Below are 23,306 nucleotides of genomic sequence, written 5' to 3'. Positions count from 1 at the left end.
TTTTTTGCCGGTCCTTTCAATCAGACCTTGTTGCGGCGACACTGGTCCAAAGCGAAAAGGATGGGAAGACTCTGTCTGCCATCAGAGTCCGCTTCTCTAATCCCCAACGATCCTTTTTGAGAAATCAGAGGGGACAAAAGAAGATGTGGTTCCGGAAGTCTCAGCAGTCCCGTCCAGCTTCGGACCCCTCGTCCTTCAGAGGCAGAGGAGGACAAGGTGGACTCAGGCCCAGAGGCACAGGAGGGCCACGTAACTTCGGGTCTAGAGAACTATTCTCGGACAGGCCCGCGCAACAGCCCTGAGGGTTTACCTGGCTGTCCCTCTCTGGAGGCAGTCGGGGGGCATTTGTCGGAGCACCTACTAAATTGGGAGTCCATCACGATGGATCGATGGGTGCTCCGAATCATATCCAGAGGTTATTCCATTCCCTTCCTAAATCTTCCCCACCCCATGAAACGCCTCCCCGACGTCCCACCCGGACAAAGGGAGGTGGCAGCTTCAGAAATTTCGAAGCTGCTAGAAAAAAAAAAACATCCAGCGCGTCCCCCCAGACCAGTTCGGATTAGGCTATTACTCCAGGTTCTTTTTGGTGCCAAAAAAGACGGGGGACTTGAGACCAATTCTAGATCTCTCTTCCCTGAACCTGTTTATTCCCAAAGAGAAATTCCGGATGGTTACTCTTCAATCAATTCTCCCCCTCCTTTGGGAGAACGACTGGATGTGCTCCATAGACCTCAAAGATGCGTCGTACCTCATTTTGATGGACAGACAATCCAGGAGGTTTCTCCGCTTCCGGCTGGGAGCCAGTCATTATCAATTCAGGGTTCTTCCGTTCTGCCTCACCTCAGCCCCCAGGGTGTTCACCAAGGTCATGGCAGTGGTTGCAGCCCACCTGAGACTCCAGGGCATTCAGGTCTTTCCATACCTGGACGACTGGCTCCTCACCGCCTCCAACAGGCATCAACTGTGTGTTTCCAGGGATTATGCTCTAACTCTTGCCCAGAGTTTGGGCATTTCAGTAAACCTTCAAAAGTCCTTTCTTCATCCTGTGCAGGTTCTGGAATTTATAGGGGCCAAATTGGACACTCGCCTCTCTCGGGCCCTACTAACTTCGGACAGGGTGAACAGTTTGTCATGTCAGATTATAGCCCTCCTTCAGAACCCGGCTCCATCGGCAGAGTTAGTCCTGAGAGCACTAGGCTCTATGGCGGCGGCAATCAGTCTTTGTCTACACACGCGTCTATGAATGAGGATTCTGCAATGGACCCTTCAAGTACAATGGTCTCTGTTGCTACATCCGTTGAACACCCCTATTCCCCTGAGCAGGGCTTGCAGGGACTCCCTCCTCTGGTGGCTTCGCTCACGGGAGCTGCGAGAAGGGAGACCCTTTGTGATGCCTCCTCCCCAAGCCACGTTGACCACGGATGCTTCTCGCCTCGGGTGGGGGGTGCATTCTTCGGGCAGAACCGTCCAAGGCACTTGGACCCCCTTAGAGACCGCATTGCATATCAATGTCCTAGAGATGAGGGCGGTGCTTCTGGTGTTGGAAGCTCTCCACGACCTTCTTCCTCTAGGGGCTATTGCGGTTCAAACAGACAACATGGCGGTAGTCTGGTACATAAACAAACAGGGAGGAACCAGATCTTATCCCCTTTGTCGGGAGGCTATGAGAGTTTGGGAGTGGGCGATATCCACCAACCGCTTTCTGGTAGCAATGCACATTCCGGGTTGGTCCAGCATTCTGGCGGACAAACTGAGTCGCGTGATCCTCACACCGTACGAGTGGTCTCTCAAACCATCAGTTGCTAAACAGATCTTCCTCAAATGGGTCTACCTTGCTGGGATCGTTTAGCTTCTCCGTCAAACACAAAGTGCAGCGAAGTTTTTCGCAATACTTCCCCACCAGGGGAGCCCCAGAGACACTCTGGTTCATGCTTGGCCACCCGGTCTCCTCTATGCTTATCCCCCCCTTCCTCTTATGGTGAAGTTCATTCAGAAAGCACGTTGGTTGGGGAGCAGAATTATCCTCATAGCCCCATTCTGGCCTCGCCAGATCTGGTTCCCATGTCTGCGGTCTCACAGTGTAGTTCCTCCATGGATCTTAGGTCCCATTCCGGATCTGATTTCGCATCCTGCGGGATTGCAACCCCCAAACCTGGTAAACCTTAAGCTCGCGGCTTAGTTGATCCAGTTCCACTGATGTCAAGGACTCCCGGCATCTCATCACCAGTAAAGGCCATTCTGGTAGTGGCTCATAAGCCTGCTACCAGAAAAATTTACAGTAGTAAATGGAAGCGTTTTTCTGTCTGGGCTAAGGACAAGGGCCTAGATCCCTTTACCGTCCCTATTCCAGCGGTTCTTGATTTTCTGTCACACATTTTTTATCAAGGAGCCAGTGCATCTACAGTTAAAGTACAATTGGCAGCCATTTCCCATTTTCATGTGGGGGATGGACTGGGATCTTTAGCTTCGGCAAAGATATGCAAAACCTTCTTGAAAGGTATTTTTCTTTTGAAACCACCAGTTAAGACTGCGGTCCCACCATGGGACTTAACTTTGGTTTTACAAGCATTGACAAGCCCACCTTTTGAGCCTGCCGCCTCAGTTCCATTAAAGTTCTTATCATGGAAAACAGCCTTTCTAGTTGCTATTACTTCAGCCAGGAGGGTTTCGGAACTTCAAGCCCTTTGCATGAAACCCCCTTATCTAATCTTTCATAGGGATAGAATGTCTCTCAGGACTAACCCTTCCTTCTTACCAAAGGTGGCTTCAGAGTCAAATGTTAATCAGTCGATTAATTTACCAGTGTTCTTTCCCAACTTTCAGAACAAAGGGGAATACAAATTACGCAAGTTGGATGTACATAGACAACTACGTTTTTACTTGCACAGGACGAAGGATACTGCATAAGGCTGATCAGTTGTTTGTGTCCTTTGCCAAATCTGCTCTGGGTAGAGCTATTACCAAAGTTACCTTAGCAAATTGGATTTCACAGTGCATCATTCATGCGTATGTAGCCTCAGGTAAACCTGCTCCTATCGGAGTCCATGCCCACTCAACTCGATCCATAGCCATATCAGCAGCCTTCTGGTCCAGGGTTCCTCTGGACGACATATGTTCAGCAGCTACTTGGTCCTCTTCCCATACATTCATTTCTTATTATAAATTGGATGTGATATCCAGGAGTAGGGCTTCCTTTGGCTCCGCGGTGCTTCAGAATACCCTTCCTTGAGGGCCTCCCAAGGTTTTAGGTAGCTGGGGACTCTGTCCCAGAGGTTGCAGAGCAAATGAAGTAACTACTTCAGATAAAGAAGTTATGTACTCACCATAACGTTCCATCTGAGTAGGTACTTCATTTGTCTGCAACCGACCCCCCCTCCATGCCCCCTAACCATTATCGTGGTTCCTGATCATGATTGAAATTGTTTCATGTGTTTAGGCATTATTTGGTCCTCTGTCGAGGGTCTTAGTTGCTAGATTGAGCAAACTTTATCTGAAGAAAGGGAGCATGTAGCAGGGGGATTATGGGTGAAGGGGAGGAGCCAGGAGCTCGGATCTTTTAGCTAGTAAAGCTGCCGGCTCGGATCCGATACCCACAGGTTGCAGACAAATGAAGTACCTACTCAGATGGAACGTTATGGTAAGTACATAACTTCTTTATATAGCAGTTAGAATGCATAAAAAGCTTTCCTAAAAATTCTTTCCATCTAGCTGTATAAGTGCTATTGATCCAAAGCCATATTGTTTTCATAACTGATGATAGTGGATATAATTCTATATCTGGTAGTCGTATTTCCCCCTACTTCCCAGTCTCTTATATAATGATTTAGCCCAATTCTTCATTTATCAGGGAACCAAAGACATTTCAAAATTAAAATGTTAAATTCTTTAATACAGGTTTTTATAGGAGATAATGATTGAGTAATATATAGGATTTTTGGCTATATAATCATTTTGATGATCAAGAGTCTTTCTTCCATTGTAAAGACAATTTTATTCCATTTGTCCTTTAGATTCTTTATCTTATTTATACAATTAGTATAATTATAATTTGTACAATATATTTAATATTATCCATTATGGTTATTCCCAAGTAATTTGTTTTCTTTAACAATATATTTAAGGAACTTATTTGGGATTTTATTCTTATTTATGTTTGTTGGTGAACTTTTTGTCTTGTTATCATTAAATGTTAAACCAGATTTTCTTTGAAATAATTCCATTGCATAAAAAAGTTTCAGATATAGATTTATTATTATCACTCAAACTCAATAAGATGTCATCCGCAAACAACTGAATTTTAGAACTTGAATTCTCCTTTATTTTAATACCTTTTATATCTGTATTTTGATCTAATAAAATTTGCAAAAAGTTCCATAACTAGGGTAAAAGGCAGAGGTGAAAGAGGACATCCTTGTTTAATTCCTTTTAATATTTGTAGAATCAGATGTGAAAGTACCTATTTTAACATATGCAAAGCAATATGTATAGAGAAGATTAATAAGATCTACATAATTAAAACTTGTATTCTTCTAGAACTAGCAAAAGATATTTCCAGTTGATCGAGTCAAAAGCACTATTTATATCAAGACTCAAGGGTATTAAGTTTTCATTTGTGTTATTTGCATAGTTAATTATTCCAGTAATATTACCATAGATATTAAAATAAACCCAGTTTGATCTTCATCAGTCACCGAAGATTGAATGTGTTTGTCTGTTAGCGTGAATTGCTATGAATAGTTTATAATCTACATTTAGAACTGAAATGGGTTTGTATGAAGAGCATTGAGTAGAATCCTAGTCAGTTTTTAAAGTTGGAGAGATGAGGGTATATTTCCAAGAAGGAGGAACTTTAGTTAAGTCCTTAACTATAGAAAAACCTTATGCAATATGTGTAGGGCTTCTTTAGGCTTTAGGGTAACAGCTTGTAATATTAAGATATAATTCCACCATTACCTGGTGCTTTATTAGACTTCCATTTAAACATTTGAGTTTGAAGTTCAGACACAGAAATCGGTTTATCAATTAATTTTTTTCTAATGTTTTGATTGTTTCCTCTGGATCTATTAGTATATTATTAATTCATTGTAATAATCTCTGAATTCCTTTAGAATATTTTCTGTTTCTGTGCTTTTTCTTTTATTTCTATGTGAATAGATTTATTTTATGTGACTGGATTTTCTGAGTAATTTTGTTTTGGTGGCTAGATTGCACAGAGACTTTGGGTTTATAGAAAAGTTAATTATCTTAAACTTCTTCAGATTGATTTTGGTGTTATGATTTAAAATTTCTGAATATTTGTCATTTAGCTTATTATCTATGTTATTATTTTTATTATTTTGGTTTTCTAACTTCAACTTAACAAGTTTTCCCTGTATTTCATGTAATTTTTTTGTCCCATTGCTTTTTGTATTTGATAAGGCTAGTCTTGATGATTGGATTGGTAGGCATAAACTGACACCAGGACTATCATGCACAGCCCTTCTCCATTTTGGCGGTGAGCAGTATTAATTTCTTGAAATAGGTGGCAAGAATTTTTAAGTTTGTCTTCTTAAAGATTTATCTGGCTAGACATCTTATGAGCCCTGTGATCACTTGCCTAGTATGTTCTTTTGTTCCTGTGTAACTATGTTGTTTTCTGTTCGTATTTACATCTTTTTGTATCTTGAGGTTTAATTTCCCCAATTCTTTTGGGTTTCTAATACCATGACAAGAGTGGATCCCATCCCTAAGTCAAAATATGATTAAAGTTTGTGAAGTTAGTATTTTTTCATTCTTTGATGTTAACCAAAATTGCTCTTCGCAGCACCTGGAGTATGCCCAGAATAGACTCCTGCAGTTCATACAGAGTTACATGTATTGTACCACTATAAATTTGTTTTTATGAGACCCATTGCCCCTACTGCTATTGGAACTGTCTGGGTATCCTTCTTCCGCATTGCCTTCATTTCTGCCTGCATATCCTGGTGTTTTATGACCTTGTCTGTCTGTACGTAAGACATTGTAATCACTTGGTGTATCAGTTTCAATGATCAGTGCTTTTGTCTTCTTTTCATTGACTACTATATCTGGTTTTCTCGCATCCATTTTTTAAACTGCTGGGAATAGGTGATCCCATATGATATATGCTTCATTCTCTATAATGTTTTGTGGCTCATGTTTCCAGTGCTTCTCAGCTACTTCAGTATTGTAATGCTTGCACAATTCCCAGTGCAACAGTCTTGCCACATTATTACCTTTCAGTATACAGGCCCTCTGCCTTTAGTGTATCACATCCAGCAGCAAGAAAAACAATTCTAAGCTAGTTTCCTGCCTTTCCTGTAACTAGTCTAGTTCAGGTACAGATTTGCTGTATCCAGGACTGTTTGTATGTTTCTGAGCCCCCCAAGCCTTTCTGTGTTAGAGGGAAGCCTTCTAGCTTACTAGTGGGAAGGTAAACACTGGGTAGCCTATCTACCACAAGAGGAGTGATTTCTGGCCCAGAAATTGTAGTTTATTGGCCATTTGGGCAGTTTTTCCATCTCTTTCAACTTTCTGGTTTAAAAGCCCTCATTTGCACTTTTCCCGCCTTTCCTGTAACTAGTCTAGTTCAGATACAGATTTGCTCTATCCAGAACTGGTTTGTAAGCTTCTGAGCCCCCCAAGCCTTTCTGTATTGGAGGGAAGCCTTCTAGCTTGTCAGTGGGAGTGGTAAGCACTAGGTAGCTATTTACCACAAGAGGAGTGGTTTCTGGCCCAGAAATTGTAGTTTATTAGCCATTTGGGCAGTTTTTCCATCTCTTTCAACTTTCTGTTTTAAAAGCCCATGTTTGCGCTTTTCCTGCCTTTCCTGTAACTAGTTTAGTTTAGTCCAGATACAGATTTGCTGTATTCCAAACTGTTTGTAAGCTTCTAAGTGGTGCCAAAGTCTGCTTTTCAATTTTTCCCTTAGATCTGCTAGTTCTCTCCTCTCCTGCACTTTTACTAGCTTATTCGTCTAGCACTTTACCAGACTTCTTGTAGCAATTATTGTAGCACACAAAAGTGCTACCAGCACTAAACGTTCTACAAGGAAACAGCTCCAGTACTTATTATTAATACCCACCCCGCAAGGTATGTCTAAAGGTCAGTACCCTATGCTTTCTGTTAATAACCTGGTGAACTTGGGCATCCTGAGGCAGTGTAGCAACTGCCTCATGTACACCGACAACCCTCTCCTCTTACCTCCCAACACGCAGACTTGCGAGAGATGCACTTGTATATCCAAACTAGAAGCCACGCACTCTCCAGCCAAGACCGGAATAGCTGGTCAAAAGGAGAAGGTCAACACCTGCACCACACCACATGGAACACACAGCCCTCCAGAATGCACACCAGCACTGCCTTCACATAAAAACACAAACCACACACCCACCGTCATGGAGGCTGTCAATAAGGTAGAAATTCACTTGACCACCAGAACACAACACTAATCACAAGACACATAACTCTCCTAAATGTTGTGCCACTCAACCAAAGCCCCTATGGCAAAACAGCATGCCCAACACACTAGTCATAGGTGACTCGATAGTGAGGCACACTGATGTTCCACTCACTTGGTTGAATAAGGAGAAAGTAACAGTCAGCTGCCTGTCAGGTGCCAGGATCCAGCACACAAAGCACGCACTCAGGTCCCTCAACAACAGGTACAAATATGACTCTGTCATTGTACATGTGGGTGTGAATGACCTGAAACACATACCTCCCTGGACTACATGAAAAGAGACCTTGAGGAACTCTCGGATTATGCAGCCCAGGCAGGTATGACTCTAGCCCTGAGCAGCTTCCTACCATCACCCAGAATGATACCACAGGACAAGGAGAAAATGATTGATTTCAACAATTGGCTAAGTTTCTGGTGTCATTCTAAGGGGATCCAGTATCTGTCTGCTTGGGATGACGTGATTGACAGACCTTGATGCTTTGCCAGAGATGGCCTGCATCTGTCACCCCTGGGCTTCTGGATACTGACCAAGGCTCTTGCCATCCTTACAGTGCCTTTTTTAGGTGGTGTTCCAAGGACCAAATTACCACCATAACAGCTACAAACAAATGCAATCTGAGGGTCATGCTGCTCAATGCTAGAAGTCTAAATCTCAAAATGCACTCACTTGAAGCACTCCTTAAAATGGAGAACATTGACATTTGTGCTGTAACAGAGACCTGGTTCAAGGCAGCAGAAAGCACCCCTGCACTACCAGGCTATAACTCATTCCACACCTTTTGGCCCCAGAATTTGGACCGAAGCTCCAAAGGCAGTGGTGTTTCCATATTCATAAAGGATGCGCACACCTCCAGACTGGTAGCCCAACATAACGCATCAGAAATACTTCAGGTCTGGCTAACCTTGGGTAAGACAGCGATTCAGGTTGTAGCCTGCTGTAGGTCACCAGCCATGTCCCAAGACTCACACTTCACATTCCTAAGCACCCTGGAGAATATTGGGGTCCAACCTAACATCCTCATACTGGGCGACTTCAACTACCCCTCCATTAACTGGGAAAACTACCCATGTACCAATACACTTGCCCAACGTTTCCTGGAATTCATTAATTCCAATGCCCTGGACCAGCTCTTTCTTACCCCTAGTAGAGGTAGCAACATCCTTGACTTGATCTTTACTAACATGGGCGACCATTGCTCTACACCAATACTCAACTCCTCCCTGGTTAGATCTGACCACAAACGAATCACCTTGGAAGTCCACATCCCCCCCACCCAACCAAAGGTAACCACCATGAAAAACTTCTCTACAGCTAACTTTGCCCCCCCCCCCTCAAAGGTAACCACCATGAAAAACTTCTCCAATGCTAACTTTGAGCTCCTAAGAACAGAAGTGGCTAACTTCACTCCACCCATGCAAATGGAGAATAGTTGCATGACCACCGAATCATACACCAATGCACTGTACGAACACATGCACAAATGCATGGATCTCTCCATACCCAGTAGAACCAAGACACTCTACTCCAAAAAAAGGAAGCCAATATGGTGGTCGCCTGCCATAAACAAACCTACAACAGAAGGTGGAAACTGATGCAGAATAAGGTGAAGTCCCAAGACTGAAAAAACTCCCTTATCTGCCTCAACAAAAAGTTGAGATGTCTCATCAAATCTTCTAAAGCTAGCTACGAAAACAGAATTGCAGCAGATAGTAAAGACATCCACAAGGCCTTCTATAGTTATGTAAAGAATCTCCACGGCAATACCCAGATTTGCTCTGAGCTACTGCACAATGGTACCTCCTATACCAAGCCAATATACTGGCCAACAGATTCAGTGCCAACTTTACCCCCCCCCCCCCAAAAGACCAAGCACAATACCAGTCGATTGCCAGGTACCCAGTATTACTGCTGCACAGGTTAAAACAGCACTGTCCAAGGCCAAGAATGTAGCTTCTATGGGACCTGACAATATCCCTGGGTGTGTTCTACATGAACTACAGAGTGAACTAGCACCTCACCTGTGTGCCCTGTTCAATCACAGCCTCACCTCAGGCTTTGTCCCTACCGAATGGCGCACTGCTACAGTTATCCCTCTCTACAAAGGAGGAGCGACTACAGACCCTGGGAACTATCGCCCCATTAGCCTGATGAGTCTGATATACAAAGCTGTGTAACGCATCATCATGGACTAAATAAACAAGAATATAGGGAATCTCTAAACTCTGGATCCCACACAGTTTGGTTTTAACCTGGTCGACTTCTTTGAGTCAGTCACCATAGCTGTAGTTGAAGGCAAGATGGTTCATACAGCCTACCTTGATCTGGCCAAGGCCTTTGATACCAATTCTCCACTCAGGAATCATAGAAGAACTCAATAAACTAGGCATCAACCCCTATATCACTAGGTGGATTGCAAACTGGCTCACAGATAGAACCCACAGTGTGAAAGTAGCTGACTCCAAGTCAGACTGCCTACCAGTCATGAGTGGAGTCCCACAGGGTTCGGTCGTGGGTCCTGGCCTGTTTGGTATCTACTTCTCTGAAGACAACGCCAACATGAAGAGACTCTGACAAAGTTCGCAACTGATTGTAAGTTGGGAGCTATTATTAACTCCCCAAGTGATGTTGACATCCTGCAGAAAGGCCTCACTGAGATCAACGACTGGTGTCAGAACCATGGCCTTAAGCTCAATGCCAAAAAATGTGTAGTCATCCTCTTTGAGAAAAACCCGGTTCCCATAAATTACCACTTCGATGGTAGTCCACTGAACAAAGAAGGTGTTATAAGAGATCTGGGAACACAGGTTGACAGCAACCTCTCTTCTGACCACCACATTGCCACTGTGGTCAGAAAGTCCTTCTATGTGGCACATCTCATTACTAAGGGTTTTGCATCCAGGAAGAAAGAGGTCGTTGTCTCCCTCTACTCTTCCATCATTAGGCCAATCATTGAGTACAATGCCCCATTTGGTATGACACCTGCAACAACTGGAGAGGCCGCAAAAGTACCACATAAAGAGGATCCTAGGCCTTAAACACTTGTCCTATATGTATAGACAGACTCATACTCCAACTATTCTCTGTCTCATATCTCCTACTTAGAGGTGATTTCTACTTGACTTACAAAGCCATGTCTGACTCAGTTCTGTTAGAAATGCTACACCTAAAGAAATCCTAATCCCTCTGCACCACACGCTCCAGAGACCATTACCACAATTAACAGAACGTGCTGGAGGGACAAATTCATAACCTAGAGACTACCCATGCTATGGAATAGACTTCCCATACATGTCAAACAGAGGACTTCACTGGCCCTCTTCAAGAGAAATTTTGGTGAGTGGATGGGAAATAGAAAATTCACCCCAGGGATCACTCCAGTGGCTCTACTTGACAGAGGCACTGGGAACTAAGGTCAGGTGGCACAATGCCTGGGTAATCCTGTGGGCTAGGCTTGTAAAGGCTCCAGGGTCATTAGCCTAGTATACACACCTATGAACCTATGAACAGGAGGAAGAAAATCATGGCAAAAATTAGGAGGTGCAGCACCCAGCAGGATAAAAGCTCTCTCATTAAACTAAACAAACAACTCAGAGGATAAATAAAGTCTACCAAAGCCAACTTTGAGGTAAGTTTGGTCTCCCAGGCCAAGGACAACCACAAAGCTTTCTTTAGCTATGTCTGCAACCTCAAAGACAATAAACAATTGTGTGCAGAGCTCATTGTAAATGGAGCCACCTATACTGAGCCAGAAGATCCTCGCTGATAAATTCAGCTCCTATGAACCTATGACTGTTTCAAATTCTCTTTTACAGAGCCTGCATTTGTCTGTTTCTCCCATATGTTCAATGGATTTTGCAACCTTGGCCGCCAATATTAATCTTTTATCTTTTGGTTTAAATTCACCTCTCTTTAACTGTTCTTGCATGAAATCCTGACTGACATGAGGTTGTTCCAGGAGTTTTCTGTACTTTGAACTATATTTATGCCTGTTCCACATTTCTTGCCTTTTGCTGTCTAAAAGTATGAAGGAACTGTCTTAAAACTGAAAACACTCCCTCCACAACTTAAGCAAATAAGAGTCCTAGTGAAGTCCTCCAAAGCTAACTATGAATCCAGATTAGCTTCCCTAACTAATGGTAACCACACCTCTTTAGCATCACGGTTGGGCACAGTTTTCAATCACAACCTAAGCACTGGTTTCATCCAAGCAGAATGATAAACAGCTGCCATCTTCATTTGCACAAAGGGGGTGCATCCACGGACCCCAGAAACTATAGACCCATTAGCCTGACCAGCCTTATCTACAAAGCCATGGAACAAATCATCATGGACCTTATTAACAGAGATGTACGAATCTCCAAATGCTTGACCCCACACAGTCTGGCTTTGTCATGGGGAGATCATGCCTGTTAAACTAGATGGACTTCTTTGAGACAGTCACCAAAGCCCTAGACAAGGGCAAATCTGTCCATATGGCCTACCTAGACTTAGCCAAAGCTTTTGACACAATCCCTCACTCAGAAATCATTAATAAACCTCACCCAGCTGGGTATCAACCCATATATTATCAGGTAGGTTGCAAACTGGATCATTGATAGAACTCAAGACAGTCAAAATAGGGGACTCAACCTACTCCAGCAGACCCGTAACCAGTGCTGTTCCACAGGGTTGGGTCTGGGACCCCTACTGTTTGTAATCTACTTCTCTGAAGTACAGGCTAAAAGTAAAGGACTGTGGCAGACAAAGTTTGATGATGACTGCAAACTGGGAGCAATCATTGAAACCCCTATTGATGTCAACTTCCTGCAAGAAGGTCTTACGCAGACTGACTGGTTCCAAAGTCATGGTCTTAAACTTAATACAAAAAAAATGCGTTATCATCCACTTCAGCAAGGGTGATGTTTCTGCAAGCTACCACATCAATAGCAGTACCCTAAGCACACAGACAGTGGTGAGAGATCTGGGCACACAGGTCGACAGCAACCTTAACTTTGATCACCCATATCTCCACAGTGGCAAGAAGAGGATTTTATGTTGCTCATTTCATAAGTAAGAACATTGCCCCAAGAAAAAAAAAGGTTACAACTCCCCTGTACTCTTCCCTCATCAGGCCAGTAATAGTACAGTGGTATGTTCCTTTCCAAACACCTTCAGCAATTGGAGAGACCATAAAATTTCCTTACAAAAAAAATTCAGGGTCTTCAAGATCTGTCTTATGCAGACAGACTGAAGTCATTGTCACTTTACGCTGTGTCGTACAGACTGTTTAGAGGCAACATGTGTCTTGCATATAGAGCAAGCTCTGACCCAGCTTTAATGGAAATGCTGCACATTGCAAGTTAAATGGTACATGGGTCACTCGCTGAAAGGACCTTAACCTGGTACATGATATCAACAGAAATTGCTTGAGAGGCAGATTTGTCTCACAGAGGTTGCCCATCTTTGGAACTAGCTTCCTATTCATGTTAAACAAAGCCCCTTGTTGGTCCTATTTAAGCATAATTTGGACAACTGGATGGGTAACCAAAGATTCACCCCAGGGGATACCCCTGTGTCCCTCTTGGACAGACACCCTTGGGAACACAGGCTGAACTTGGCTAGGCTTGTAAGGGCCCTGGGGCCATTAGCCTAGTAACATCCTATGACCCTTCTCCTTGTATTCTTTCCTTTTTTTTGGCACAGTCAGTTGTTTGATATCTGTCTGCTTCTTGTTTGATTTCCATTCTCACTTGATGCCAGTATGCTTCTGCTAAACTTGCTGTCCTCGCGTTTTAAAGCTTTCACTATGTTTTGATGTGGGAAGTCAGCTGATATATATGCAGTCCTGCAATTGCAAATCTTTACACGTTAGCAGTTTCGAGGAAGCTCATACCTTCTTCAGAATGAGGAATATGTAATCTTGTATACACTATTTCCACATTTCTTGCCTTCTCATTTTATCTTTCACCTTATATTCAGTTGCTGCCTGATATTTGTCTACTTCTGGTTTGATTTCCATTCCCACATATGCTTCTGCTAAACTAAGCAGGGTAGACATCTTAGACGTATTCTTCTCATGTTTTAAAACTTTCACTATGTTTGGGTCTTGTGAGGCCAGCAGATATGTGTGCAGTCCTACAATTGCAGATCTATACATGTAATCAGTTTCGACGAGTCCTATAGCTCTTTCAGAACAAAGAATATATAAACTTGGTATACACTGATTTTTATAAATCATTTGATAAACATGACGCATTTTTCTTGTTTTCCTGTCCATCTGATTCAGTACCTTTTGGGGCCAGTCAGTCACTTCAGAACTGTAAGTTAGGACAGGAAGAGCAAATTGGTTATAGCTTGGACTTTGTTCCTGGATGTCAGTACTGTTTACAGTATTAATTTTAGTCTTCTAAAATATTCCAAAGTTTTATTTGCATTTGTTCATGTTTTATTGTTGATCCTACATCAATCCCCAAATATTTATATACCCCCTCTTGCTGAAGTTCTTTTATATGACATTCCTGTCCCAGAGTGATGTCTTCTTGGTGCTGTAGTTTCCTGCTTTAAAAGTTGCTTTTACACATTTATTAAGACCGAATGACATTCTTATATTATCTGAGAAAGTGTTGACCGCTTTCAGTTGCGCTTTCAGTTCCTCAACTAATGAACTATACAGATGTTCTTCGTGTTTCACTGTTGCAGTCATCACATTTGGGTCATCCCTGCCAGGGTAGCTCTCCACCGGCCTGAATACCAGAAACTTAGTGTTTTTGCATTGGTTGCTGTCGCTTGAGGACTGACATCAGGTCTTCAGTGGTATAAAGTAAGGCAGCCGAAGCCATTACACCAGTTTTTCTTGCTGTGAAGCCCGAAGCAGTTTGCACGAGTGCCGGTCGGCCACTACCTGAGTTTTCGTTTCCAAATTGAAGTTGAAGTCTACTAAAGCTAAGTACCCCATTGGGGGTCCTTTTTTCTTGCATTAACCGATGTCAGAAAAAGTTAATAATAGTCTCGCCTGTGGAAAGCAAATACCACACCGAGTCTTCCACTCTTACTGCGTCACTTATCTAGGCCCAGACCATGACATTCCCGTTGTCTCTTCTGTGCTTTATTTAACACCAAAACTATCTGTCGTCAAGCCCTTATTGTAGACAGATGTTTTTGTTTACAGTCCTCAAATTCCGATATGGCTTCGGTAAGCCATCTGACAGCAGATTGTCCAAAAAAACGTAAAGATGAAGACAGAGACAAACCGCACAGGCCCAAACCTACCGACGACGCTTCTGTTGAGCTAGTCGTCAGTTCTCCGGTACTCAGTGAGGCACTTTCGCAGCCCCTGATGCCTGCTTCAGTTGATTCACAGGCCGCTACCAAGACCCTTTCGCAGTCCAGTATGCCGCAAAACTCTTCTTCGTCTAAGGATCCTTCTCTACCTTGGATGGGTCTGGAGCCGCTGAGCAGGCACCGGCTTCCGAGGAAGTCCTTCGCACCACTGAATCTTGACACAAACCAAAGTCTTCTTTTGCATCTACCATTCTTCCAAAAACTGAGTTCCTTAGGCCCAGGGTTCGAACCATACCCAAGAAACCGACTACTCACTCTCAGGTGCCTGCTACACTGCCTCAGTCTCAAATGCTTAAATTGGTGGAAGACTTTATCATGCTGATCAGGGGAAGCCAAGCTACCCCCTCAAAAAGGAAAAGAGATGTCCCCAGTAGTTTTGTCTGAACAAGAGTCAGATGAATCTGATGCATCTGACTATGAAGACATGCAGCCCCCTCTCCACTTATGAGGATTCTGATGCATAGGACTCCATTCCCTCAGCCTCTCCCCCAGAGGATTTTTCCTGTGTGGAAGCCCTGCATACTTTAATGGAGCATTTCCAATGGGAGAGTCACGGCTACCCTCAGTCTAAAAAGAGACTCAGGGAATTCTTAGAAATTTTGCAACACAGACCCTTGGCCATCCCCCCAGTCCTGGTTGTGGTGGATGATGTTTTCATTGAATCCAGCTTGACTCCTGATGCCCTGCCTCCTGCTCCCAGAACACCAGGCAGGTACTACAGAGTCCTTGACTCACACAAATATCTTTTTAAAAATCCTACAGTTGACCCTGAGGTCATTTCTCAAGAGCCTAATGGGATTAAAGCAACCTCTGCTAAGAATTCCACTTCCTCAGAAGGAACAACCACTGCCAGAACATGTCAAATCTAAATTGTTGGATGTGCACCCTTGCACAAAGATAACTTATTTGGCACTAAGGCAGAAGAGGTCTTAAAAAAGATGGAAGAAAAGGCAAACTATGCAAACAGTTAAAGATTTCTTACAGGTCCATCCCCCTAGGTTCAGCATGCATTGTCCCTCCAAGTACTGCTCATTTCCTGCTCCAAGTAAACAGGCCCAGCCTAGGTCCCATGGAAGCACCCCCCCCCCTCCCCCAGACAGCAGCCTCAGGGAATGCGGAGATCTAAGCAGTGGACTGCCTCCACTTCAAAACCAGGAAGTTCTAAGCCACCCCCTTATGGTAAGAACTCACAATGACTCGCCTCCTCCTGACCTCCCCTAGGAGGAAAACTCTCTTTTTCACTCAAGCACCTGGGCCACCATTACCAAGGACCAATGGGTTCTGAACATTGTGTCTCAGGGATACAAATTCTCCTTCCACACTCTTCCAACCCCAAAAGGGTTCCCATATCTGCCACCAAATCAGTGGGAAGAGGCTCATAAGCAAATCCATTCCCTGCTCTCTTTGAGGTCAGTAGAGCACATCCCTGCATAACAGATAGGCCAAGGCTTCTACTCCAGACTTTTTCTGGTGTCCAGATAAGAGGGCACCTGGCACCCCATCTTCGATCTATCCATGCTAAACACCTTTCTGGTGATCCCAAAATTCAAAATGCTCACCCTCCAACAGCTCCTACCCATGCTCTCCAAGAACACCTAGCTAGCCACCCTGGATCTAATCAGGGAATCATACAGAAAATAACTCCGCTTCAGGGCAGGATCTCAACACTTTCAGTTCTCTGCACTTCCTTTGGCTTATCCACTTTTCCCAGAATTTTCACAAAATGCCTGGCTCTGGCCTTTGCCTTTTGCAGACAAAGAAATATTCAACTTTACCCCTACTTAGACAACTGCCCTATTCAGGCAGACAGCCAGGTAAAGCTGCTCAAACACCTGGCCTTTGTAAAGAACCTACTAACCTCCCTAGGGTACACAATCAACAAAAAGAAATAAAAACAGGCACCCATCCAAAGGATAATCTTCCTGGGAGCAAGTCTGGACAGAGCATCCCAGATGGCATACCTTACACCAGAGAAACAAATTTTCCTATGAGCCTACTACTTTCAGCTGGCCACCAGGCCACAGCTTTCTGCAAGCAAAATCCTTCAAACTCTGGGATTCATGGCATCTTGCATTCACCTCATTCCATATGCCAGACTGCATATGAGGAAACTTCAGTGGTACCTAAAGAGCCTTTGGTGTCAACACTCTCAAGACCTGGAAACTCATCTACCTATAATTCCTTGTCTCAGAAAATAATTTATTTGGTGGGTAACAGCATGCTCCCACAAGGGACTGCCCTTCTCTCCACACCCGTCACCCAGACCCTAACCACAGACGCATCAGACTACACTTGGGGTGCACACCTGGACGACAGGTGCATAGAGGGCCAATGGAGCCCACAGCAAATCCCCCTGCACATCAATCTAAAAGAGATGATGGCTATGCAGCATAACTTGATACCTTTCAAACCCATTCTCTCTCCAGGGGTTCTCCTGATCAAAACAGACAACACCACTGTGATGTGGTACATCAACAAGCAGGGAGGGACTCACTCCTACCCTCTATGCAGGCTGGCCATGACCCTTTGGCTCACAGCCTCTTCCATGCAACTATACCTGTTAGCACAATACCTATCTGGCTTTCTCAACTCCCTGGCAGACCAATTAAGTAGAAATCTTCTGGATCCACACAAGGGGCAGCTCAACAGAAGTACCTTGACCCTAATAAATCAGAAATGGGGAACCCCGAAGGTCAACCTCTTTGCCTCCCACACCAACCATCAGCTCAGCACATTTCTGCACCAGGTAGCATCACTGCATGGCTTGGAAAGTGGATGCCCTGTCTTTCCCCTGGGTAAACCTCTCAGTCTATGCCTTTCCTCCCCTTCCTCTTATCCCCAAGGTACTGGTCAAAATAAGGGAGGAAAAACCAAGGATAATTCTTATAGCTCCAGATTGGCCCCAACAGCACTGGTGTACCCCTTGTTGCGCAGCCTGTCCCCACTGCCTCCATGGCATCTTCCAAACCTATTAACCCAAAGGGAAGGGGAATTCATGAATCCCCACTTGCAGACACTCAATTCGGCAGCTTGGATTATTCCCTAATCCTGAACCAGTCTGCCATCCTCAGTAAACAGGTTCTGGATGTTATCCATGAGGCCAGATGCCCTAGCACCAGAAAGTCTTATGCAGATAAGGTTCTGCCTGGATCCAGGCTAAGGGGGGCAATACAGCACAGCCCTCCATCCCTCTCATCCTGGATTTACTTAGCTGACCTACTACACAGTGGTCTCTTTTTCTCCTCTATAAAAATTCATGCCTCTGCTATTTCTGCTCACTTTCCCACTGAACAGCCACTTTTCTTACACCCTTTGATCAAACAGTTCCTCAGAGGGGTTAGCAATTTGAGGCCCCCCAGAAGGGCACCAACACTGGCTTGGGACCTTAACTTTGTCTTGGAGAAGCTCACCCTGCCTCATTTCGAGCCAGCTTCTTCTGCAGAGCTTAAATTTCTCTTCTGGAAGACAGCCTTCCTTCTGGCCATCACTTCAGCCAGAAGAGTCTCTGAGCTGCAAGCACTCATGGCTGTGCAACTCTTCATCATCTTCCATGCAGACCGGGTATCCCTCAGAACTAACCCATCCTTTATGCCCAAGGTAGTGTCCAGTGTGGCTGTCAGCCAATCCATTAATTTGCCCACCTTCTTTCCTAATCCCCAGAACAAGGGAACAACTGTCTAGATGTGCACAGACAGCTCAGATAATGTCCGGGCAGGACTGAATCCTTATGAAAGTCTGATCAACTGCTGGTTAGCTTTGCTACAGGGGCAGAAGGCAAAGCCATCTCCAAGCAAACCATTTCCAAATGGATAGCACACTGCATCCATTTCTGCTACAGACAGCATGGGTCAGGACACACTCCAACAGAGCAGCCTCCACCTCTGCAGCTTTCCTCAGAGGAGTCCCCCCAGGGACAGCCTGGAGGCTGCTACCTGGACATCTGTTCACACTTTCACCAAGCATTACCACCTGCCTCTCTTCTCCAAATCCAGGGCAGGGTTTGCCTCTGCAGACTTGCAGGGCATCCTAGCCAGCTCCTGGCTTCCTTGACTGCCTCCACCCATCTCCTCAGATTTGGAAATCTACCCAAATGTGTTGACTGCAACAGTGAAACACAAAGAACATAGTACAGTTGTGTACACTTACCGTAAATGCAGATGTTCGAGTGTATTCACTGTTGCAGTCCTGGTTTCCCTCCCTCCATCCCCCTTTTTCTCTTTCTCCTTTGGTTACCTTTCTTCCTTGTTGCTTTCCTTTCCTTACAAGGGACATATTGGTATTTATTTTCCACTGGTGGGGCTCTTCCACCAAAACATAGCCTCCTACTTTGGGGACTCCTGACAGGTTAGGGCAAGAAAAACTGATGTAATGGCATCAGCTGTCTTACTTTATACCACTAACGACCTGACGTCAGTCCTCAAGTAATAGCAACCGATGCAGAAATACTAAGTCTCTGGTATTTTGGGCTGGCCGAGGGCTACCATGGCAGGGATAACTCAAATGTGATGACTGCAACAGTGAATACACTCTAACATCTACATTTATGGTAAGTGTACACAAATGTACTTCTTAAATCATCCACAAAAATACAAGTCTTTACACTTCGTTGTTTTCTGGGAGCCAAACTGTAGCCATGACCTTATCTGTCAAGTAGACAGCTTAATGGGTTAAGGGCAAGATCAGAGAAGCGTTAACAGGGAGTCACCCTGGAATATCCCCCTTTGAATTTTTATCCCTGGAATAATAATTTGTCCTTTATCCTGGTTTAACTGCATACTGGTTTGCTACTGTTTCATGATTGCTGTACTGTAATCATTCTTTTATTCATGAATGTGTATTACTGTCGTATGCTTTTTTGTAGTCTATCCATGCCATACTTAGATTCTTCTCGTTTTTACAGTTCTCCATTATGACTTCATTTAACAACAAATGATCTTTGTTCCATATGACTTTCTTTTGTTACGCTTTTGTTCTATTGAATTTTCTTCTAAATAACTATAAACTCTGCATCAATTCTGGTGTTTAGTTTACACATCATCTGTTTCTGTTTCTTTAACTTCTCCTTTGGTAATCCTCGTTTCTGCTTTCCCCTCTTTGTTTTTTATTTTTTATATTGTAAAATTTTCTATAGTCAGATGCCTTTGCCTGTATTTCTCTTCAGATATCTTTGGTGCTGCTTTTTTGTATTGATTAGTTTTTCTTTCTCCTTTGTATAAATATTGCACCGTATTAAATCTCTTCATCTTTCCCATGTCTTTATTTCTTCTTAGATCTTACCTGTTTCTCCTTACTTGTGGGAACTCGTTGTTCCATCATACTGTGATGTAACCTATGTTGGACCTTCCACACTAAATCCTTCACTTCTCAGATATTCCATAACTTCAGCTTCTATTTTTTTAGCTACTACTTTACTAATCTGCTGTTCTGCGTTCCCGCTTTGTGATCATAGGTTTTGTATTGTGACATTTTCCATATCTTGGTGCTTTTGCTTGTATTTCTCTTCAATTATCTTTGGTCTGCTTTTTTGTATTGATTAATTTGACTTTCTCCTTTGCATACATATTGCACCATATCAGATCTCTCTTTCTTTTCTGTGTCCATATATCTTTTTTATTATACCTTTCAGAAACCTCTAGATTTTGTGCTTTATATTTTTGCACTTCCTCAGTAGCTTATTTTGGTCTGTAATGTATTTTTCATGAATCTGTTGTATTAGTGAACACAAATTTGCATTTTAAGCTTTTGAAAGTTTTTTTTGTGTATTTTTCTTTCCTCTAATTTTTCTCTCAGTCGTTTTATATATATCATCTGTCTGGAAATTCTGGGCTTTTTGCGTAATAGTGACAACACAATTTCTTTTTTATCCTCAACTGTATCTTCTTTATAGCTCTTTTTTTGGCCTATCAGTTTTTGTAATTTTAGTGGAGTGGACTACTACTACCTTCTAACGGGGGGGCATCTTCCCCCTGAGCCTGACCTATCCCCATTGTAAGAATGTTTCCATGTCATCTGTCACTTTTTCCAGTTCTGGCACCAATGTACCTACCAGGATTGGGCAGTTTTTTTATCCTAGGTCTTGCACCCAGCTGTTTTTCTTTTTATTTAACCTACTTCTGTCCATGATATATGCTGTATAAAATGCAGTCTATATATGACTGTTGTCTTGGTGAGATTTTGTAAAAAGAGGTCTACCTGGTGAAGGTACTCACGAAGACTTGAGGATGAATTCAGCTCCAGTAATACTACTCTCCTTTGCTTGCTGACTTTATCATTTCTCCATTTGGATCCCCTTTGTACTGAATATGATGGTGACAGCTATTTTTTCTGTTAGTTTTAAATTCATTGTGTAGTATTTTGACTGTGTGTTACTACCTGTTTTTTTTTACTTTATTGTTTTTGTGAGGCTTTTCTCTGCAGATCTCCACAGAAAAGGGATTGCCACAGAGTTGGACTATCCTGGTAAACAAAAGGAATAAATGTTACCTCCGCCAAAAAGATTAGTGTATTACTCTTCTTACTTGGCCTTTCGTAAGGATAATGTCCTTAAGAATGAATCCAAGTTTCATACTCAGGTTAGCTTCTGAAACTAATCTAGAGCAGTTCATTAATGTGTTTGTTTTCTTCCCAAAATACTCCAGCAGGGAAATACTTGCCTCATGGTGTGCACATTCACTTGCAGCTCAGATTTTACTTGGACAGAACTAACTCTATTAGAAAAGATTCTATTATGTGCTTCATTCTCTGAGCAGACGTTATGCTTCAAAGTGTCTAAATGACCTTGTTAAGGTTGTTGACTGATTATATCAAGTTCTGTTACTAAAACTACAGTTGTCTTTGCCTTCTGAGCCGAGAGCTCATTGTGCAAGTGTTTCAACCACCTCTCACAACTTTTGCAAGAATGCATCTTTGGAGTATGTTTATACAACTACGTACTTCTGTATGTCAGTAAATGCTAGCTGTAATCTCTATGTCTTGGTCTTCCTTCAATGCTGCAGTCTTTAGGATTAGATTGCCATGAACAGGAGCATCCATGATAAGCATTTGGGCCTCTGTTCAAATGGTTGATAATGATGGACTTACTCCTATCAGAAACAAAAACTGCACATGCTGTAACATTAGATCTAGATTAGCAAGTGTGTTATTATTAGTGTACCCAACCTTCTTACTGCAGCCTGGAAGGATATTTTGTGCTGTTTTATTTTGTCATATTAGGTCCTAGTTGTTGTTGCTCGGTCTTAATCATGGGCTAAAAGAGGATTTCAAATTAAGCTGGTTTGCATCGAAATGTTGGTAAAAAGGGAGGGGCCAGTAGCCTGGGAGAGTTTTAGATGCCAAACTGCCCACGTTTTGCTGACCTTAGACAGAATATTTGATGAGGATGGATCTACTCAGAGCTAACATTTACAGTAAGTATAACATTAATTTTCTACTTGGTGACCCTGGATTCAGTAGTACATAGAGAGGTTTAGCAAAATGTCATTCATTCATGTATGTGAATGTAATCACACAAGCCACAGCATGGGAGTGGCAAGAATACCACAACAGAAAATTAGAAGTGCTGCACTCTTTACCCAGGTCTTGGGATTTCACAAAGGAGTTACCCTGCTTCTTACGATGGTGCAGTTTTATCTCTGGGCTTTGGGGTAGTACCTCTGGAAAAAATCCCATGGGAAGGCTGCATTATGCAGTAGCAGGTTCATTTAATAAGCATTTCTAGTAGTCCTACTGGGGAGGGGAGAGGGTAATTGAAATCCATTCAGGGATTTTGGCTAAGTTTTGGGCTGAACTTTTTTTTCTAGAGTGTTAGATTTTAGCAAATGTAAGTTTTGACTTTTATTTCTTTCTTTTATCAGATATGCAGAGATGCCAAAGGAAGTGAAAAACTCCATATCTCATCGATACAGAGCCTTAAAGAACATGGCTGATTACTTTAATGAGAAGGCTGACATGAACTTCAGTGAGAATTGAGATGAAATGTATTTATTTAGGTGAATAAAATATTGAGAAAAATGTGCTGTTGGACCCACCCTTTATTGGCTCAGTCATAATCCTGTGCAAGGATGCCGTTCTCACTTTCCTTGTATGATTTGCTATCTTTAATTCACGTCTTCAATAGCTATGTTTTTATTTTTCTGAGATGTTTTCATTGTTCTTTCAGATCTAGCTCTGAAAAAACTTTTGTGTGTGTGTGTGAAGCTGCACCACAGTTGTTACTGCTCTTCTGAAATTCCTTTAAGTGTTAATTAGCTTGGGGGTCTGTGGTAGCAAATGCCAGGAAAAAAAAGATGCTTCCATGAAAACTTAATCATAGAATTAGAAGTTTGCAAGAAATGTATCTTCTGTTTTTGCTGGATATAAAATGAGAGTTAAAATGAAGTTATACCAGTAGCTGTGGACATCTTTCTGGTTGTAATAGCCTGTAATAATAAAATCATGTTTTGTCTGTAAGGCTGCTGGAACCCTAGTCCCGAATAAAGGTGAACACAAGACAGCAAGCACAGATGAAATAATTTATGTATGATG

The 23,306-nt window shown here is 42.9% G+C and overlaps 1 protein-coding gene across 1 annotated transcript in view; it reads left to right on the top strand.

Annotated features, from left to right (window-relative positions):
* The window catches only part of ITPA (inosine triphosphatase), a 1,021,070-nt gene extending 998,273 nt beyond the window's left edge, over positions 1 to 22,797 (top strand). The window contains exon 8 of the mRNA XM_044062737.1: positions 22,637 to 22,797. Coding sequence (XP_043918672.1) covers positions 22,637 to 22,751 — 115 coding nt within the window. The 3' untranslated portion in view covers positions 22,752 to 22,797. The remainder of the gene's footprint in view (positions 1 to 22,636) is intronic.
* The last annotated feature ends 509 nt before the right edge of the window (positions 22,798 to 23,306 follow it).

Source organism: Protopterus annectens, chromosome 2.part1 (assembly GCF_019279795.1).
Source record: "Protopterus annectens isolate FY-2018-M chromosome 2.part1, PAN1.0, whole genome shotgun sequence".
In the NCBI taxonomy this organism is placed as follows: domain Eukaryota; kingdom Metazoa; phylum Chordata; order Ceratodontiformes; family Protopteridae; genus Protopterus; species Protopterus annectens.
Note: the sequence above shows the minus strand (reverse complement) of the source record. Positions and strands in the feature narration are given on the sequence as shown.